This window comes from Rana temporaria, chromosome 2, assembly GCF_905171775.1.
Source record: "Rana temporaria chromosome 2, aRanTem1.1, whole genome shotgun sequence".
NCBI lineage: Eukaryota > Metazoa > Chordata > Amphibia > Anura > Ranidae > Rana > Rana temporaria.
Window position 1 is genome coordinate 421,109,743 of NC_053490.1, and position 20,734 is coordinate 421,130,476.

The 20,734-nt window shown below is 41.0% G+C and overlaps 1 protein-coding gene across 3 annotated transcripts in view; it reads right to left on the reverse strand.

Moving 5' to 3' along the window:
• The window catches only part of CDKL5 (cyclin dependent kinase like 5), a 511,586-nt gene that overhangs the window by 274,876 nt on the left and 215,976 nt on the right, over positions 1-20,734 (reverse strand). For all 3 annotated transcript variants that reach the window (XM_040338214.1, XM_040338213.1, XM_040338212.1), the window contains exon 4: positions 14,607-14,641. In XM_040338214.1, coding sequence (XP_040194148.1) covers positions 14,607-14,641 — 35 coding nt within the window. The remainder of the gene's footprint in view (positions 1-14,606; positions 14,642-20,734) is intronic.

Consider the following 20,734-nt stretch of genomic DNA (forward strand, 5'->3'; position numbering starts at 1 on the left):
AACGGAAAATAAACTTTCTACAGTCTCCAACGATGTCATACACCAAAGTGCACTTCCTAGCCAATGACTATGCTTGATTTGGCTCAGATCTGCATTTTATTGAATTCATGACAAAAAAAGAGGCAGTTTTTTACTCTAAAATGTCATGTTATTTGGTAATCCTGGCATGTACCCTATTGATTCGTGCTTGTTTCAAATTTGCTGTGAGTGGGAGTAATCTGGGATCTTGTTATAATATATTTTTTCCTAGATTGGATCAGAATTGTCCATCATATCTCATGGAATTTTCTCCCATTTGCAATGCACGTACTGTATTTAATTTTTATTTTTTTCAGTTTGATCCATACCGCAGTCATAATTACGACTGTTTTCAATTGTTTCAAATATTCTTTGAATGTAAAAAATGTAATGTAAAATGTAAAAAAGATTTAATTGGGAAATGAAATGTCTACAGATGTATAGATATAGTAATTTAGTAATTATTTTACAATTATTTTAAAGTGGATGTAAACCCACTCTCATCCTTTCTAAACTACTGCCATAGTGCTGATCTATAAGGATATACATGCCTCCTGCATGTATCCTTACCTGTCAAATGTCTCCCCTCTGTCTGTTATAAGAACTAAAAAAAACTGCAGATTCTGTGGGTGGATCTGTTGTCTGGAGCTCGGTGGGTGGAGTTGTGATGTCAGTAGACTCCCCGCCCTCCTCTACACTCCCCTTTTCAACATGCATCTTTTCCTATGTATTTCTTAGGCCGCGTACACACGATCAGTCTAAACCGATGAAAACGGACTGAAGGTCCAAACTGACCGTGTGTGGGCCCCATCGGTCAGTTATTCTTTGGTCCAAAAATGTAGAACTTGCTTTAAAATTCAACCGATGGACGCCTAACTGATAGGTCAAAACCGATAGTTAGTACGCAAAAGCATCGGTTAAAAACCCGCGCATGCTCAGAATCAAGTCGACGCATGCTTGGAAGCATTGAACTTCATTTTTCAATATATGAAAGAAACCAAAACAAGTCCATAAGCGAAAGGTAGGTGTATATGAAGCACCATATATCTTGAATTAGTCCATAAACCACCAGAGAGTGAGTCTGGGCAGTCCTATACAGCACCAAGACAGACTTGTGCACCTCAACCACATAGATTTCAAGCTTACCGAAAAGCAAGTTCTAAAAGCCTGCGGCTATCACCCAGCCAGGGTCTTATCCAGATATTCGGCAGCAGCACCTCAAGGTATAAATGATAGGCAGACCACAGCCAACTCCAAGGATGATCGATCACTTAGGTCACAGATACAGGCCAATCAGTTACCCATAATGAAGAGGAACTCATAGTGTGAAATCATAACAATAGTATGTTTAATGAATACAAATTGCACTTACACTGGTAAAAACATCAAGGTAAAAAAAGCCGGCTGGGTAGCGAACAGTCGTCCACTCCAAGACAAGCGAGTTTGGGGTGGAGGAACTTGACTGGCCTGCATGTCTTGACCTCAACCTTATAGAACACCTTTGGGATGAATTAGAGCGGAGACTGCGAGCCAGGCCTTCTCTTCCACATCAGTGCTGGACCTCACAAATGTGCTCCTAGAAGAGTGGTCAAACATTCCTATAGGCCACACTCCTAAACCTTGTGGACAACCTTCCCAGAAGAGTTGAACCCTGCTATAGCTGCAAAGGGTGGGCCAGCTCAATATTGAACCCTATGGACTGGGATGCCATTAAAGTTTATGTGCGTGTAAAGGTAGATGTCCCAAAACTTTTGGTAATATAGTGTATATTGTTTATGTAGCGCCCCCTTACTTTCAGTATGGCACTACACTAAAGTTAGTGGGGAATGGGAGAGTTACATTTTGCTCCCATTCACGATTTGTTAAATTTGGGCTGCTGTCATTCCGGAACTATCCTATGGGTCAGTCTGCGTTCCAGGGGTGCGATCCCACACCTGGGCCACAGTTGGTGCTAGAGAGTTTCTGGCAGAGCCACTTTTCCCCAGCAGCCAATTAGAGGAGTTTTCCCTCACTGGGCATGCTGGGGAAGGGTATATCTGTGGCAGACGCCATTGATTCTATTCTTTCTTCACGGGGTCCGAGTTTCAGGTGCGGCATCCACCTTCGGGGTGCGCGCATCCATGGACCCCGCCACCATGGCCTACCTGGCCAGAGTTGCGCACCATGCGGAGCTCCATCCTGATGTTGAAAGGGGCCCCAGCGACTTGCTGGGTCCTGAACTTTACTAGGAAGATCCTAGGCTGAAGGCTGCGCAGTGGGGGATCGGCTCAGGGAGAACCCAGAGAGAGGTTATCCAGGAGTTCTGAACGAACCATCGGGAGTCTGGTTACCGAGTTACTGACAGGTACAGTGCAACTGTCTACCGGTAACTCTAACTGAATTTACTGGGAGGATTCGCTCAATCCAACCATCGCTCATTAAATTTCTAAGCCTGTGGCAGAGGCCTGTTTCCTCCCAGCGATCTACAAGTGACACTTTGGCTGCCAGGCTTGTGGCAGAGGTCTGTCCGGGGGCACTTCACCCACTCTGGCTAGAGTGGCGACGAACTGATTTTACTGTTACTGAGAGCAGGATTGCTCTCTTCATATCTAAGGCCTGATACCTTTGTTCTTCTTATGCTTCATCAACCTTTCCTATCCTACCCCATGTTGATGTTGGCCGCGTTGGGCCTTGGAATAAAGCATTTAAGAAAATCCATTTGATGACTGGACATTCGCTCACTGTTTTGGCTCACTGCTATCACCCCTAGACACACTGCAGGGTAACTTAATACGCCGATCCCAAATCAATCAGCGGCTCCTCTGGGGGTAGCGCTACATTTGCTAGTAGATTTTTGTGCAAAGCCCTGACAACAGAGTAATAAAAACAATACATACAGTATGTAAAATGTGTTAAATTTCCGGACAGACCTAAGGTCCTCAAAGAAAGATGGAAGTTTTGGGTATATTGACTGAAACTTCACTTATTATGTCAGGCTCCAGTAGTTATAACACTTACTAAATAAGTTTAAAAGACATCAGTACCCCCATGACAGTGGAAAATGGCATTCTAAAAGGACCCATAGAGATCATACTTGTTCTGTTCCAAATCAGCTGGGTTGAGCAATTGTCATCTTATGTCTTTTCCTTCAAGCTATATTTTTTATTTCAGATTTTATGTTTTAAAGATCCAGCACAAGAAAAAAAGACTTTGTGAGTTACCCCAATAATACGTATAGGCCAATAACAACATAAATTTTTTGGACTTTACTATATCCCTTATATGAGAGTTTCTATGGTCAATAACTACAGACCTCCCACACAATTTACCTATGCAGGTCAGAAGATTGAATCTTCAAGAAAATCCTGGCAATGGCAGCTGTATTTCTATCTTAACAGGTTTCTTTTACAGTTATCTAATACCAGCCCGTGCCTATAAATTTCTGTTTGTGAACAGCAGAATGTAATTAGTTGCATGAGCAAAGTCTAGCCTGCAAGGCATCTTGTTCAGATTCTACCCCACTAGATGCAACTTTCATCTACTACTAAAAGACTTCTAAATCATAAACTGAACTCTCAGATGTATAATTGCTATCTGTCGATGCTACAAGAAAAACTACTCAGAACACGCAGGGCCACATATATTGATGTTCTGGCTTGGAGATGATAGTTACCTATCCTCAACCATCAATTAGTATCAGACCTGCCCTAAATATCAGAATATGATTTGTGGTTATGTGGAAAAAGCTGTAACCTTTTTAAGTGCTCTTACCAGCAGAAGAAGGCAATGACTACTCTTCTTGTCAAAGGACCACGCTATTGGACACCATGCTCATCACTAGAACTCATCCCTAAATTATGTTGGTAACTAAATCTCTTCCAGGAATGTTGATCTCATGGGTTCCCCACAGCTCTCAGGCCTCGTACACGCGACCGAGGAACTCGACGGGCGAAACACATCGTTTTGCTCGTCGAGTTCCTTGTTAGGCTGTCGAGGAACTCGACAAGCCAATTTTCTCCATTCCCGTCAAGGAAATAGAGAACATGCTCTCTTTTTGGCTCGTCGAGTTTCTCGACAGTTTCCTCGACGAAAATGTACACACGACCGATTTCCTCGGCAAAAAAATATCTCCCAGCAAGTTTCTTGCTGGTTTTTGCCGAGAAACTCGGTCGTGTGTACGAGGCTTCACTGGTTCTTCCTTCTAAAGTTCACCTACAGCAGGGGTGTCCAAACTTTTTTGAAAGAGGTCCAGATTCGATGAAGTGAACGTGCGTGAGGGACCACCATTTTGCCTGACATTCTTTGAACCATTACAAATTTGGTGTAATGCTGCGTACACACAATCGGAAATTCCGACAAAACCATGGCTTTTTTCTAACGGAATGTTGGCTCAAACTTGTGTTGCATACGCACGGTCACACAAATCTTGTTGGGAATTCCGACCATCAAGAACGCAATGACGTACAAGACGTACGACGAGCCGAGATCAATGAAGTTCAATAGGCTGTTCGGCTCTTCTGCTTGATTCTGATTATGCGTGTTTTTTTGCAAGTTGGAATTGCATACAGACAAGCGGATTTTCCCAAATAGGGAACCTGCTCTCAATCTTTTGTTGGCGGAAATTCCGACAGCAAAAGCATACACGGACGGAATTTCCGTCCAAAAGCTCACATCTGACTTTTCTTGTCAGAATTTCCAATCGTGTGTACGCAGCATAAGTGTGTTTGTCCGAGCACTAATACACTGCCCAAAAAGAATTCTACTACCTTTGTGGCTGTGTGTGGTGAATATATACAGTGTCTTGCGAAAGTATTTGGCCCCCTTTAACTTTGCGACCTTTTGCCTCAGGCTTCAAACATAAAGATATAAAACTGTAATTTTTTTTTGAAGAATCAACAACAAGTGGGACACAATCATGAAGTGGAACGAAATTAACAAATAAAAAACTGAAAAATTGGGCGTGCAAAATTATTCAGCCCCTTTACTTTCAGTGCAGCAAACTCTCTCCAGAAGTTCAGTGAGGATCTCTGAATGATCCAATGTTGACTTAAATGACTAATTATGATAAATAGAATCCACCTGTGTGTAATCAAGTCTCCGTATAAATGCACCTGCACTGTGATAGTCTCAGAGGTCCGTTTAAAGTGCAGAGAGCATCATGAAGAACAAGGAACACACCAGGCAGGCCAGAGATACTGTTGTGGAGAAGTTTAAAGCCGGATTTGGATACAAAAAGATTTCCCAAGCTTTAAACATCCCAAGGAGCACTGTGCAAGCGATAATATTGAAATGGAAGGAGTATCAGACCACTGCAAATCTACGAAGACCCGGCCGTCCCTCTAAACTTTCAGCTCATACAAGGAGAAGACTGATCAGAGATGCAGCCAAGAGGCCCATGATCACTCTGGATGAACTGCAGAGATCTACAGCTGAGGTGGGAGACTCTGTCCATAGGACAACAATCAGTTGTATACGGCACAAATCTGGCCTTTATGGAAGAGTGTCAAGAAGAAAGCCATTTCTTAAAGATATCCATAAAAAGTGTTGTCAAAGTTTGCCACAAGCCACCTGGGAGACACACCAAACATGTGGAAGAAAGTGCTCTGGTCAGATGAAACCAAAATCGAACTTTTTGGCAACAATGCAAAACGTTATGTTTGGCGTAAAAGCAACACAGCTCATCACCCTGAACACACCATCCCCACTGTCAAACATGGAGGTGGCAGCGTCATGGTTTGGGGCTGCTTTTCTTCAGCAAGGACAGGGAAGATGGTTAAAATTGATGGGAAGATGGATGGAGCCAAATACAGGACCATTCTGGAAGAAAACCTGATGGAGTCTGCAAAAGACCTGAGACAGGGATGGAGATTTGTCTTCCAACAAGACAATGATCCAAAACATAAAGCAAAATCTACAATGGAATGGTTCACAAATAAACATATCCAGGTGTTAGAATGGCCAAGTCAAAGTCCAGAACCTGAATCCAATCGAGAATCTGTGGAAAGAACTGAAAACTGCTGTTCACAAACGCTCTCCATCCAACCTCACTGAGCTCGAGTGATTTTGCAAGGAGGAATGGGCAAAAATTTCAGTCTCTCGATGTGCAAAACTGATAGAGACGTACCCCAAGCGACTTGCAGCTGTAATCGCAGCAAAAGGTGGCACTACAAAGTATTAACTTAAGGGGGCTAAATAATTTTGCACGCCCAATTTTTCAGTTTTTTATTTGTTAAAAAAGTTTTAAATATCCAATAAATTTCGGTCCACTTCATGATTGTGTCCCACTTGTTGATTCTTCAAAAAAAAAATTACAGTTTTATATCTTTATGTTTGAAGCCCGAAATGTGGCAAAAGGTCGCAAAGTTCAAGGGGCCGAATAGTTTCGCAAGGCACTGTATATCTCCTCTTTGGCCCCCAACAAATCCCAGAGCTCTGCTCAGGGTAAGGATGAGCTCAGGTTGTAAAAAATATATATTTTCTCTTCTTTATCCCCTGAGAAATCTGACCTTTATCTCTTCTGTGGCCCCCAAGCTCCACTCAGGGCAAGCATGAGCTATTTTTTTTTTTTTTTAGATTTTAGATTCTCTCTGGCCCCCACTTTGCCCTTATCTTTTCTGTGGCACCCAAGCTCCGATCAGGGCAAGCATAAGCATTTTTTTTTTAATTCTTATATGTATATAAATATTCACTTTAAATCCGTTACAGTAGTAAACTTATCTTATCCCCTGAGAAATCCTTGAGTGCCTCTCACTGCAATGATGACCTCGGGCGGCCAATCACAGGCACTGAGACACTGAGAGCTCTGCAGCTGTGGACCGGGAAATGACTTAGTGTCTGTTATTGATGATGTACGTTGTCAGCTTCCCAATGAACTTTGGAACACGCCCCAGCAATATGCCCAGCTTATCAGTGAGAGGCGCTCAAGGATTAGAGAATATATATATATATATATATATATATATATTGTGACAGGAAGTCAGGTAAATCTGGGGGTGTTGTCACAGACAGGAGATACATTTCTGCCTTGTTTAGAAAATTCACCAATTACTATCAGGTGTCGGCTGCAGAGGTAGCCAGAAAGGTTTAAGGACGTTGGATAGCTTTAGCTGTTCAGAATGGAAAAATTAATGCCTCTATAAGTTGTCCAGAGGATTACTACTGAATGCTGCATCCTGAGGCTTGTTGAGTTAAGAAGAGCAGTGAGCTGAAGAAGTAAGAGAGGAAATATTGGCACGTTTTGGTGTAACCCTGGCTGTCCGTGCCCAGTGGGTCCACAATTAGAGTTATCAGCTGAAGCTATCCAACGTCCTTAAACCTTTCTGGCTACCTCTGCAGCCGACACCTGATAGTAATTGGTGAATTTTCTAAACAAGGCAGAAATGTATCTCTCGTCTGTGACAACACCACCAGATTTACCTGACTTCCTGTCACTATATATATATATATATATATATATATATATATATATATATATATATATTATTTTTTTTAAACCAAGCTCATCCTTACCATGTGCGGAGCTTGGGGGGCCACAAAAGTGATAACAGCAAATTGCAAGTGGGGGCTGTATAAAATCGGGCCGCGGGCCGCAACTAGCCACCGGGCCAGACTTTGGACATGCATGACCTACAGGATAGAGTAGTAACATGAGCTCAGAAGGAAGAGGCAGTGAGAGCTTTGGTGGACCCAGGAGATCGAAACGCCTGAAATGTCGGTTCCCCAGAAGACTTTTGGGGATTAATTCTAATGAACCTATTGGTCTTCGGTGGCACAGGAAAGTTGAGCATTCACTGCCTTCTTTTACAGGTAACAGAAATTTTTTAAGATTTTTTCACAAAAGATCATGTATATACGGTCCATGAAAGCAGGTATGTCTCTATATGTTAGCACTGTACAGAAAGCAATTATGTTTCATTAGACATTTAACACTACACTGTGGTCAGAAGAGTGTAAAATGATATCTGATTGCCAGACAAACCTGTAGCTTAGATGCTTTATGTAGTTTTTGGAATCCTTTCTAATATAATTCTAATGTACAGTAGCAGTCAGGCACTTACTTATTAGTTCAGTATATGATGATCAAAAATTATATGAAATTACCTCCTATATATGCTAGCTTTACTTTCAGCAGATCATAAGCTCCATTATTATAAGCTCAAGCAGACCCTTAAATTCACATTAAAATAATCACATACATAATTGTACCATTCACAAGCGCCTTCTTGGTATAACTTTGTGAATAGACTTACAGTATTTTCTCACTCCAGATACCCTGCAATCAGCTGCTATTATCTTTTAAAGCAACGTTTTATTAGATAGGGATCAATTTTCCTTATTATATTTAGAAGTGGTAAACTTGCGTTATGGAGCCATATGAAGAAAAAAAAAAAAAAACAGCTTGGAGTAATAATAAAAATATCCACAGCTCACATTTGCTGTACAGTGTATATAGGACACCTTGAACTGTGGTACTTTCTCTGCAGTCACAACAAAAAACAAGTTGTGCGAAAATACTAATTTCATGTCTGATTTCACTGTCACATTATTTGCTGTAATCATGGCTTTTTTTCCTCAAACAATAGGCGCTGGAACTTAACCATGGCCCCACAAAACCCCTCCCCCTACACACACCCTCCAAATCACATCAAATAGTGGGTGTGTTCAGTAAAATTTCACAAAAACAGTAGGAGAGTCTTAAAGGGGCATTAAATACCAGGATTGTAGTATATACGGAGTGCAGAGCTGTCACTTGTAAACACAGAAACCAGACTTCTGTGTTTACAAGTGATTGTGGTGAGCAGGCACCAAAAGGTCTGAGCCAGAGGTGGTGGAACTGAGTTCTGGTAGGAGGGGCTAACGGTCATGTAGCACTGTGCAGCCAATCACCCATTGAAGGCGCCAGGTGCTGGCCTTGGTATTGTGACCAGGCCACTTTTTGCCATACGGCACTGTGTTACTTTAACTGATAATTGCAAGGTCATGCAACGCTGTACCCAAATAAAATGTATGGAATTTTTTACCTCACAAATAGAGCTTTCTTTTGGTGATATTTGATCATCACTGTTTTTTTTTTTTTTGCGTTATAAACAAAAAAAGACTGACAATTTTGAAAAATATATACACTATATATATATATATATATATATATATATATATATATATATATATATATATATATATATATATATATATATATTACTTTCTGCTCTAAAACATATCCAATAAAAAATAAAAATAATCAAATTTCTTCATAAATTTAGGCCAATATATTCTTCTACTGGTTTTTGGTCAAAAAAATTCCCAATAAGTGTATATTGTTTGGTTACCGCAAACGTTATAGTGTCTACAAACTATGGAATATATACTGGAATTTTTTTTGTCATACTCGTAATCAGTGATATTGTGGTGGACAATCAGACACTGACACGTTTGACACTTTGTGGGAACCAGTGACACTAATACAGGGATCAGTGCTAAAAATATGCACTGTTACTTTACTAATGACACTGGCTGGAAAGGGGTTAAACATCTAGGGCGATCAAAGGGTTAATTGTGTGCCTTGTCAGTGTTTGTGTTCACTATGTGTGCCTTTTTTCACTAGGGCACAGATTTTAGTTCCTGCTTTGCAGGAACACAAAATTCACCCCATACCCCCTGTTAGAACAAAGCTCTGCCTTGTTTACATAGGCAGAGCTCCATTCTGAGTCTCTGCCCAGCAATCGGCTGGTGCCAGTGGATAGCGAGTGCCTGGCACCCACAGATTGGCTTCTGCCATAAAAAATAACAGCAGAAGCAGCCCGCTGGCGGCGAGCGGGTCCCCCCCCCCCCTGCCAGCAGGCAGAAGTGCAGGATCATGTATATATACGTGATCCTGCACACAACTGCGGCCCTGTAGCAGTACACCGATCATGTGTGGGCCCCATCGTTTTTTTTCCCATTGGTGAAAAAACTTAGAACCTGTTTTAAAATTATCTGATGGTTAAAAAAGCGATAAAAAAACGATCGTCTGTGGGCAAGTCCATCAGTGAAAAATCCACGCATGCTCAGAATCAAGTCGACCCATGCTCGGAAGCAGTGAACTGAATTTTTCTCAGCACGTCGTAGTGTTTTACGTCACCGCGTTCTGACACGATCAGATTTTTAACCGATGGTGTGTAGGCAAGACTGATGAAAGTCAGCTTCATTGGATATCTGATGAAAAAATCCATCGGTCCGTTTTCATTGGATGAACCGATCGTGTGTACGTGGTATTACACTGACTTTTGGTTAGTCTATAAGGCCTTCTTAAAAAACAGACTGCAAGGGATCATATAAAATGCAGAATGAATGAGTGGCCGTTTTCCTCCCATATAACATCAGCATATAACAGAGAACTGAATTATTTTTTGTATTTTTAGGGTACAGGTGAAGAGACCTGGCTCTAGCTGGAAATATCTACAACTAAAAGACCACACAACAGCTTTGGTTTTACCAAAGCGTACTGAAATGGAGAAGCGCACCTGAAATGTGTTCTACGTAAGAAAGTTCTTAGTATTGAAAATCTAAAAAAAAGCGAATTTTTTTTTTCAATAAAACACCCACAGCATGAAAAAACTTTAAGGAATGTTTCAATGGAAAGGCGGAAGGCTTCAAAAAAGTGTGTTTGCACCCTAGAAGCGCAAATTGTTTACAGCAGAAGCAGCTTATAAAACAAGAACTGTGGGTAGCAAGCTAGCATGATGTTACCAATTTAGTTGTTCTGCAGTGGTTCTCATGTGAAGTTCTTGACCCCCCCCCTACTTCTCATGATGTCTTATGAGTACAGAGCTGCATTATTACTGTTTAAGTGTGTGTTTTTTTTTCTATTACACAGCCATTGTTATTTGTCTTTTATAGATTTGCTGCCATTTTGGTAAAAAAATCTCCTCTACAATTTTCCTTTTTTTGGATCTTCACAGTAAAAAACGTACCTTTCTCTCTCAAACTAACAATGTGATTTGGTAATGCTGATACTGTATGGCGCCCAACGTATTCATGTGCAAAGTAAATTCCAATGATAGGTCCATTTTAACCTTGTTGCCTGCAGCCGCCCATTATATATAACAATTTAATGAAAAGAAAGAAGATGATTAAACCTGGGAGCCTGAAATCCTGTCTACATAGCAAAGTTGGTACAATTAGAGACTCTGGTACTTTCCTTTCAAATTATTGTGCCCTTAAAGATAAACATAAAACTGTATAAAAGGCTCAGATTGCATTACTGTGTGCCTTTCACATAGTGCTGGTGAGATCTGACTGATCTCTCCACTACACAGACAACTGGGCTTCACTTTGAAAAGGTTACATTTGCATTGGCTGGTGTGATAAAAAAACGTTATAATTCTCCACGGTTACAAATGCAGTTGAAAGGCCACCTGTCATATATACCAGCAATGCTCAGGACAGGTCACTACTTGTGCCAACACCAACCAATAATTGCTTTGTTGCTGCCAAGCTGAAATACATGCTACCTACATTTCAAGGTCCCCATTGGCATTAAATGCCCATTATAATTATCAATTTCCCAACTAATAGTCACGCACTCGATGAACTCTCCAAGAAGTAAACACCTATGAAATATTTAAATAATCTTTGTCCATATCCAACTAAAAATGATCTTTTATGCCACTTACACACAATCGCAAATTCCGACAAGAAAAGTTTGATGTGAGCTTTTGGTCAGAAATTCCAACCGCGTGTAGGCTGCATCGGACTTTTTCTGTTGGAATTTCCGAAAGCAAAAATTTGAGACCTGGTTCTCATTTTTTCCGACAGTAAAAGTTTTTGTCGGAAATTCTGATCGTCTGTATGCAATTTTGATGCGCAAAAAAACACATGCTTGGAATTATTGAAACTTAATGTTTCTCGGCTCGTTGTAGTGTTGTACATCACCGCGTTCTTCAGGGTCAGAATTTTGTGAGACCGTGTGTATGCAACACAAGTTTGAGCCAACATTCTGTCTGAAAAAAATCCACGGTTTTCTTGTCGGAATTTCCGATCCTGTGTACGCGACATGAAATACATGCTGCTTTCTATTAAGTTTCAGGGTCCCCATTAGCAAGATATGCCAATCGTAATAATTGGTTACCATCAACTAATGGTGACACACAATCTCAATGGATTCACCATGATGTAAATAATTGTCAACATTGATAAAGCAAATCTTTGTTTTGTCCATGCTACACAAAGCAAAAGGTTTGCAACTGAATTTTACATAATTTACGCTTAGTATACTTAATTTTAACTTGACGGAATATTAAACATGGGAAGTGAAAGTCAAGGTGGGAGTTACATCATTAGGTGCTAGAACATATTTAAAATTATATAAAATGTGGCTTTAAAACAGATACATATACAGCACTGTAGGTGGTCTTGTGCATCCTAGGTGCTTCCCTCCACTGTTTCAGAGGTTGTGGTCAGGAAGGTGGAGCTTTTCACACTTAGTGGAAGTGTCCAAAAGTCCAGAGATTTTAAATCCATACCAATAATTAAATTTACAATCTAAACAAGTCTCTGCAACAGGCGCTACTCGGTCATCCAGTGGAGGGAGCCTTGAGGCCTACACAATGCATGACAGCATTTATTTTTGTGGCGGCAAGAATCAGTATAGCTAGATCATGGAGATCCCCTAAGATACAATTTGACCTGTTAAAAGCTAAACTGTCTTGGACAATGATCAATGAACGTCTCTCTGCAACTTTGCAGTAAAAGATGCCCATGTTCGACAAAACATGGGATCCCGGGATTAAATACCTGACAGACGCTACCACCTAAACAAACCCTGAAGCCTATCGGGGTGGATGGGGGTGCTCATTTCCGCTATATTTCTACCTTTTTTTTTTTATTTCTTGATTACTTGATCCTCCTGCTTGTTCGTTGGAGTTTCGCGGTCGCAAGACGACTATCTTGGGTTTCCCACCCCATATGGAGGGGAAGAACAAAATTTAGGAGAATTTAATATTGTTGCATAGTGATACCATGGCATCATTTGGCCCCCAATAGGGGACACCCTTTGCCTTGATGATTCCCAATTGCTATATGTTATGTAAAACTTAGAGAATGTGGCAAATGAGGTTTAATGTTGATAACTGTAAAGTTATGCACTTGGGGGCTAAGAATATGCATGCATCATACATACTAGGGGGAGTACAACTGGGGGAATCCGTAGTGGAGAAGATCATAATTTTAACAATAGCATGCAATGCCAAACTGTGGTTTCCAAGGTGAGCAAAGTCCTTTATTGTATTAAGAGAGGTATGGACTCCAAAGAGAGAGGTGTAATCTTACCCCTGTTCAAATAATTAGTAAGACCTCATAATGAATATGCAGTTCAGGTTTGGACACCAGTTTTCAAAAAGGATATCAGGGAACTGGAGAAAGTGCAGAGAAGGGCAACCAAACTGATAAGAGGCATGGAGGAGCTCAGTTATGAGTAAAGATTAGAGGAACTGAATTTATTCTCTCTTGAGAAGAGTAGATTAGGGGGGATATGATCAACATGTACAAAAACATAAGGGGTCCATATAGTGAACTTGGTGTTGCGTTATTCACTTTAAGGTCATCACAGAGGACAAGGGGGCACTCTTAACATCTAGAGGAAAAAAGATTTAATCTCCAAATACGTAAAGGTTTCTTCACAGTAAGAGCTGTGAAAATGTCGAACAGACTCCCTCCAGAGGTGGTTCTGGCCAGCTCAGTAGATTGCTTTAAGAAAGGCCTGGATTGTTTCCTAAATGTACATAAGATAACTGGATACTAAGATTTTTAGGTAAAGTTGATCGAGGGAAAATCTGATTGCCTCTTGGGGGATCAGGAAGGATTATTTCCCCTGCTGTAGCAAATTGGATCATGCTTTGCTAGGGTTTATCGCCTTCCTCTGGATCAACTGTGGGTATAGGATTGTGTATATGGGATTGTATGTTTTTTTTTATTTTATTTTTTTGACTGAACTAGATGGACGTGTGTCTTTTTTCAACCTAACTATGTAATGTTAATACTGTTGTTATTCTCTCTCTTTAACAAAGCACTTGTTTGAATATTTGTAAAATTGATACAATTTTGTACTTTGGTATCCTTCCTTTAGTACTGTCAAAAATGTTTGCCCAACTACAAGAAGAGTTTACATTTTACATTTTAGTAAATGTAACTCTCTTATGAGAGCTAAATGTTCATGTCAAGTTAAAACAGGTTAAGAATATTCTTTGTAAAACATATAATACTAGATATAATGTGGAAGGTAAACATTGAATAACTTAGCAAAGCAATAACTCTACATATAGATTTTCAGCAGTGGTTTTTGAAATTAATGGGCAGAGGATAAAATGTAATGTTTAGTTATAGGGGATGTGGAGCGGTTTTGGAAAGAGTAGAGGGGGAGAAAGTGAAGAAAAGGGAGGGAGGAAAGAGAAAAAGCAAAAGAGAGAAAAAAAAGAGGGTGCAGGGCCAACAAAAATGAGTATGACTGCAATTTTTTTTCCTGTATTAACAATAACCATTACAATCCTGGTAGATGCATGGTCAATGCATCCCTAGTTACCAAGCAGTGTACTTGCAATATAGCAGACAAATTGCCTGTAATCAATATTTCTTACCTTGTGTCGACATTTAAGTACCACTCCATAAGCGCCTAGAGAAAGAAAAGACAACAAAATTAGATCGGAACACTAAAACAAAGTGAACTGTACACACATTATAAACCCTTAAATAAAATAAAAAATTATATCTCACTTCACCTATTCACTTTCTAATGCTGCGTATACACGATCAGTCAAACCGATGAGAACGGTCTGATGGACCATTTTCATTGGACCAAACCGATCGTGTGTTGGCCCCATCGGTTATGTATCCATAGGTTAAAAAAAAAGCAATCTTGTTTTAAATTTAACCGATGGATACCTAACCAATAGAAAAAAAACGACCGTTTGCATCGGTTAAAAATCCACGCATGCTCAGAATCAAGTCGACGCATGCTTGGAAGCATTGAACTTCATTTTTTCAGCACGTCGTTGTGTTTTATGTCACCGCGTTCTGAAACGATCGCTTTTTTAACCGATGGTGTGTAGACACGATTGACCATCAGTCAGCTTCATCGGTTAACCGATGAAAACGGTCCATCGTGTGTACAGGGCTTAAGGCAACAATTTGTGGCAGGTCAGTGCGTACTTGCCTTTTGCTGCTGCAACATCTATGTTCAGTATGGTAAAGATATACTCAATTAGAAATAGCCCCACACAGGCTTTCTGATCAGGTCCGCCTGGGGCAACGGATGTCAGCGGTGACATGTCTGCTAACATCCACTGCTATCTGGTCTGATCCTGTCCACCAAACTCAGATGGATGGTGACCCTATTTTCCCCCTGTCTGGCGGATCGGATAAAAACAGACAGGCGGTCCATTTTCATCCGACTCTGACAGGTCCGTCTCAGCACAGTGAACGGCGAGAGACATGTCTTCCACCTGCTCAGCTGAAATCAGCTAATCAATCCACCGCTGAGCAAGTGGAGTCTGTTAAACGGACAAGCCTGTGTGAAAGGAGCCTGAGGCTGGATGCACACCTATACATTTTTAGTGCTTTTTGCATTTTGCAGATTTGCACTACAGAACGTGTTCCATAGGAAACCATGTTAAGTGGACTGTAGTGCAAATCTGCAAAATGCAAAAAAGCTTGAGGAGCTGAAAAAAAAAGCCAATCACTGGTGGCTGTCATATGGACATCGGTCCCAATCAAGGAAAGCAGCTGCCTGCTCATCTTTGCCACCTGTGCCACCTAACAGTACACAGCAGTGCCGCCTACCAGAGCCACCTACCAGTGCCCACAGTGCCACCCATCAGTGCCCACAGTGCCACCCATTAGTGTCACCAATCAGTGTCACCTGCCAGTGCCACCCATCAGTGTCACCTACCAGTGCCACCCACCAGTGTCACCTACCAGTGCCCATCAGTGTCACCTACCAGTGTGCATCAGTGCCACCTATCCCTGCCACCTATCAGTGCCATCTATCAGTAACACCATTCAGTGCCACCCATCAGTGCCATCTTATCTGTGCCCATCAGTGCCGCCTTATCTGTCCCCATCAGTGCCGCCTCATCAGCGCATATCAATGAAGAAGAAAAATTACCTGTTTGCAACATTTTAAAACAAACTATGAAACATGATATTTTTTTTTTTTGTTTAACAAAAAGTAAAAATCCCAGCGGTGATTAAATACCACCAAAAGAAAGCTCTCTATTTGTGTGAAAAAAATTATAAAAATTTCATTTGGGTACAGCGTTGTCATTTAAAGTGTGTCAGCGCTGAAAACTGAAAATGAGTCTAGGCAGGAGGGGGGTTTAAGTGCCCAGTAAGGAAGTGGTTAAAACTGTGTATGCTCGTGGAATGGCACCAAACTATGGTACTTACAAATCTCCATAGACGACGCTTTAAACATTTTTACAGGTTACCAGTTACAGAGGAGGTCTAGGGCTAGAATTATTGCTCTCCCTATAATGTTTGTGGCGATACCTCACGTGTGATGCGAACACTGTTTACATACGCGGGCACAACCTACGTCTGCGGCTCGCTTCTGCATGTGAGCTCTAGGGGATGGAGATGCTTTAAATTGTATTTTTTTATTTAACACTGTCCCATTAATTTATTTTTTTGATCACTTTTATTCCTATCACAAGAAATGTAAACATACCTTGTGATAGAAATAAGGCATGACAGGTCCTCTTTTTGGAGACCAATATGAAGCCCCCAGATATCTCCTCTATCCTGGAAAGCATGAGATCAAAAGCAATCTCTGCTTTCTAGGAAAAATAATTGGCAGTGTTTGTATCTGCCAGAAGCGGAAGTGATGTCATGACGTCGTATCCAGCCTCCCAGGGTTATAGAGTTGACTGGGGACCATCAGGTCCTTGGCCAGTTCTGTGGTAACCTGGCGCCGCTGCGCACAGAAGAGCTTGGAGATGCACAGATGGGGGCGGCAGGAGAGGGGGGGACGCCCCCTTCCACTGTCTGTGAAAGCAACCTAGCGGCTAAAGGGAATAGCCAGCTGAAACGCATCTGGATGATGTCTGTAGCTGCAGGCATCATCCAGATGTCTCCACTCAAAGTCCAGGACCTCATATAATATCATGCATGAGGGAAGTGGTTAATGGACACTTGCCACATGCACTTTTGATCATTTTATTAATTACCAAAAATTTGTACAATATTGCCTGTGTCTCCTTTCACCTGTAACCTCTCTGAGATATGGCTGATGACGCCACAACTTCTGGCAGATTCATCGATACCCCAAAGGAACTTTCCTTTTCAGAAGCCGATGTTAGTCGGATTCTGTTTGCTCCTGGTCCTACACAGACCACCAGATCTTTTAAACCTGCAGACTTGTACAGCATTTTGTCTCGAAGGAAGAAGCGTGAAACAGAGTTATTGCTGCACGGCTAATATCTCGGTGAATACCACTGTCAAAAACGAATTCCTAGAGGATTGAGGATTAAGAAAAGTTCTACCATTGGCAACTACCAACAGAAACAGAATTCTGTTCAAAGCGGTGTGTGGTTTTAAACAAATGTAGTTTTGGCCTGATTCTGCTAACAGTGGACTTTATTGAAAACTTACCTCTCTACACTCTGACCTGGCTATGGAGGAGCTTGTACATACGCCTATACTTACCATTGCCACTGATACTGACTGACTCAGGAAACTGGAGGATAACATCAATACTTATTATCGCATGATTGTAACGTTCAAATAAGAGAAATAGACTAATGTTAAGGAGAAGTACACTAATAACTGTGTGTTTGGCTGGACTTTTGGACTGATTTCAGGGGAGACGTACTGCAACCCCAGATGTAGACGAACCAACTGGCCCTAAATTCCAACTGTGGATGCCAACTCTGGGAATACCTCCATTGATTCAGATTCTAACACCTCACATGCTAACACCTCGACCTCCCTCAACCGATCACAATCTTTTTAGGGCCATACCCTACTCATTCACAACAGGCTTCAGGGCACACCAGCCTCCCACCCTCCAGGACCAGGAGGGGTCACCACATGACGGGGAAGAGGTTGGGCTAAAGATTAAAAGAAAATGTGTTTTTCAACCCTAGCCAGCATCAGCGTACTTCTACTGAACATATTAGTCTATTGGATAAAGTACTTTCGTTTGTCCCCACTAACAAGTTTAAGGAATTTGATTGAAAAATGTACTTAAATAAGTTTGAAAGGAAACTGGTGACAATATTGAAAAATTCTCCACCAATGATGTCTCCTACTCCATTTTAGCTACATAGTACCACTGAGGCCTCTGAGGTACCCCTGGCCTTTATTACGTTCCACCGGGCAGTGGACCATGAAATAAAACATTGGTTGACAACTAGGGCTGAAACAACTAATCGATTAATCGACAACTAATCGGTTATGAAATTAATCGATTACAATTTTCATAATCGATTAATCGGCCAGTAATATAATGGGGTTAAAAAAACTAAAATTAGCTCTTTATAGTACAAAAAAGCAAATCGCTACTGTAAATATTACTTTCACTGTCCCACAGTAAAAAAATTAACCCCTTACAATAGCGATTATTTGCTCTTTTTGTACAAATTTTTTATTTTTTTTAACCCCATTATGTTACTAAACATCTCAGGCCTGGGGGTCACACCTCTATTTGTTTTTTTTTTGCAGAAACACACTACAGTTCATTTACATGTTTTCCTATGGTACACGTTCACATCCATGATTTTTTTCAGACGCTGCGTATTTGGAAAGGGCAAGGACTTTTTAATGCAAAACGGTGCTATTTTGTTTTTTTTTGGTTCAATATACTTCAATGGAGAAGCTGCAGACAAGCATGTAATGTGTTTTTGCAGCAATTTGTGTTTTGTAATCTGCCCAACAACAAATTGGCCCAAAAAAAAAAAAAATGCAATTTTCTTTTTTTTAAGGCTATTATCCGATTAATCAATTAATCGAAAAAATAATCGGCCAACTAATCGATTATGAAAATAATCGTTAGTTGCAGCCCTATTGACAACCAATAAGGGGGTTTCCAAAAACAATCTCACCTTGGCTGAGAGGGAAGCTATAAAGTCCCCATCCTCTAACTCCTCCATTATGATTCTCCCTGCCGACAAGGGGGGCGCAATTGTGATACAGGATGTCCTGACTACTGGAATGAAACTTCAGGATAACATGACTTACACTTTATTATCAACTGACCCCACTTTTCGCTTCAAATGCATCATCGATTCTATGCCCAGGGATGAAGAACCAAAGAAAAAGTTGCATAATTTACTACAGAACACCCACAATGTCCTGCTATATACACCCTCCGAAAAATTCATAAGGCTTAACAACACCCCCATTGGTGCCCAATTACATCTGCCAAAGGATCGGTCTTACAACAATGAGCAGTATTTGTGGACTACTCCCTAAAACCTTTTGTTAGATGCATACCTTCATTTCTAAGGGACTGGGAAATGGTTATCAACCTACTCCAGGAACTTGGCCCAGTTTCGTCTGACTGCGTTTTGCCTACTTTAGATGTGAAGATCCTCTATACTGTCATCCCACACCATGAAGGCATTTAGGTGGCACATAAAGCTCTTATGAAACTGGAACATGTCAAACCACCTATCTCATTGTTGCTTTAATTTCTGGGCTTTATCCTTGCCTTTAATTACAATGACATATTTTACTTACAGTGTTCTGGACTGCAATGAGTACTAATATTTTTTTTGCACCCTCTTTTGCCAACGTACAGCATTCATGTACCAATATGAACATAACATCTTATTGCCTAGATTGGCACCACATCATGTGTTGATTTATCTTCGCAATACAGATGACCTATTGCTTCTTTGGTGCGGAAGTGCTAAAGATCTGACACAGAGGACTGAAGAGCTCAATGATATGTCTACCCCAATCATTTTGACTCCTACAGCTTCTCATACTGACATCAATTTCCTGGATCTCAACATTTAAAAAATGGTAATTGAAAACAACACAATCTTGGGGACTTGGTTATACTGCAAGCCAACTAATAGAAACACTTGGCTTCATAAACACTGTACACATCCAGCTCTGCTCCATGGAATTCTATATGCCCAGATGCTGAAACTTAAAAGTGGCAACTCCAACCCAATAAGAGCTGCACTACAGCTTGACAAAATGATGGAATGATTTTCTGAACATGGCTACTCAAAAAAACCTCCACCAACAGAAACAATGAGTAGTGGACGCTGAGGAGTCCCAATACAAAACTGAACCACATACCTCTATATGCTTACCGGTCAATTCTTTCTACACCCGCAACCAGAGAAACATGTGTATATTAAACACAGACTTTCTTGTACATCGGAATATGTAATATACTTGCTTCACTGTCCCTGCAGTCTGTACTATATACTGTAGGCAAGACTATGTAGGCAACCTCTTTTATGGATCAGTTCAACAACCACAGATCTGCCAACAGGCAATTTCTTCCTGGACTTCTAATTAACCCGTGGCACTCCACTTTTTGGAACAGAATCATCCTATACCAACTTTAAATTGCATGCTAATTGACCGTGTCAAACCCTTACCTGGGGGGGTAGGGGTTGACCGACATGGCCTGCTGTTACAAAGGGAAAGCTGATGGATCAATGAGTTGCAAACCCTGGCCCCCAAGAGGCTCAATGAACAACTAAGCCTCATTTGCTTTTGATCCTTTGGAACTTTGATGGGAAGCACA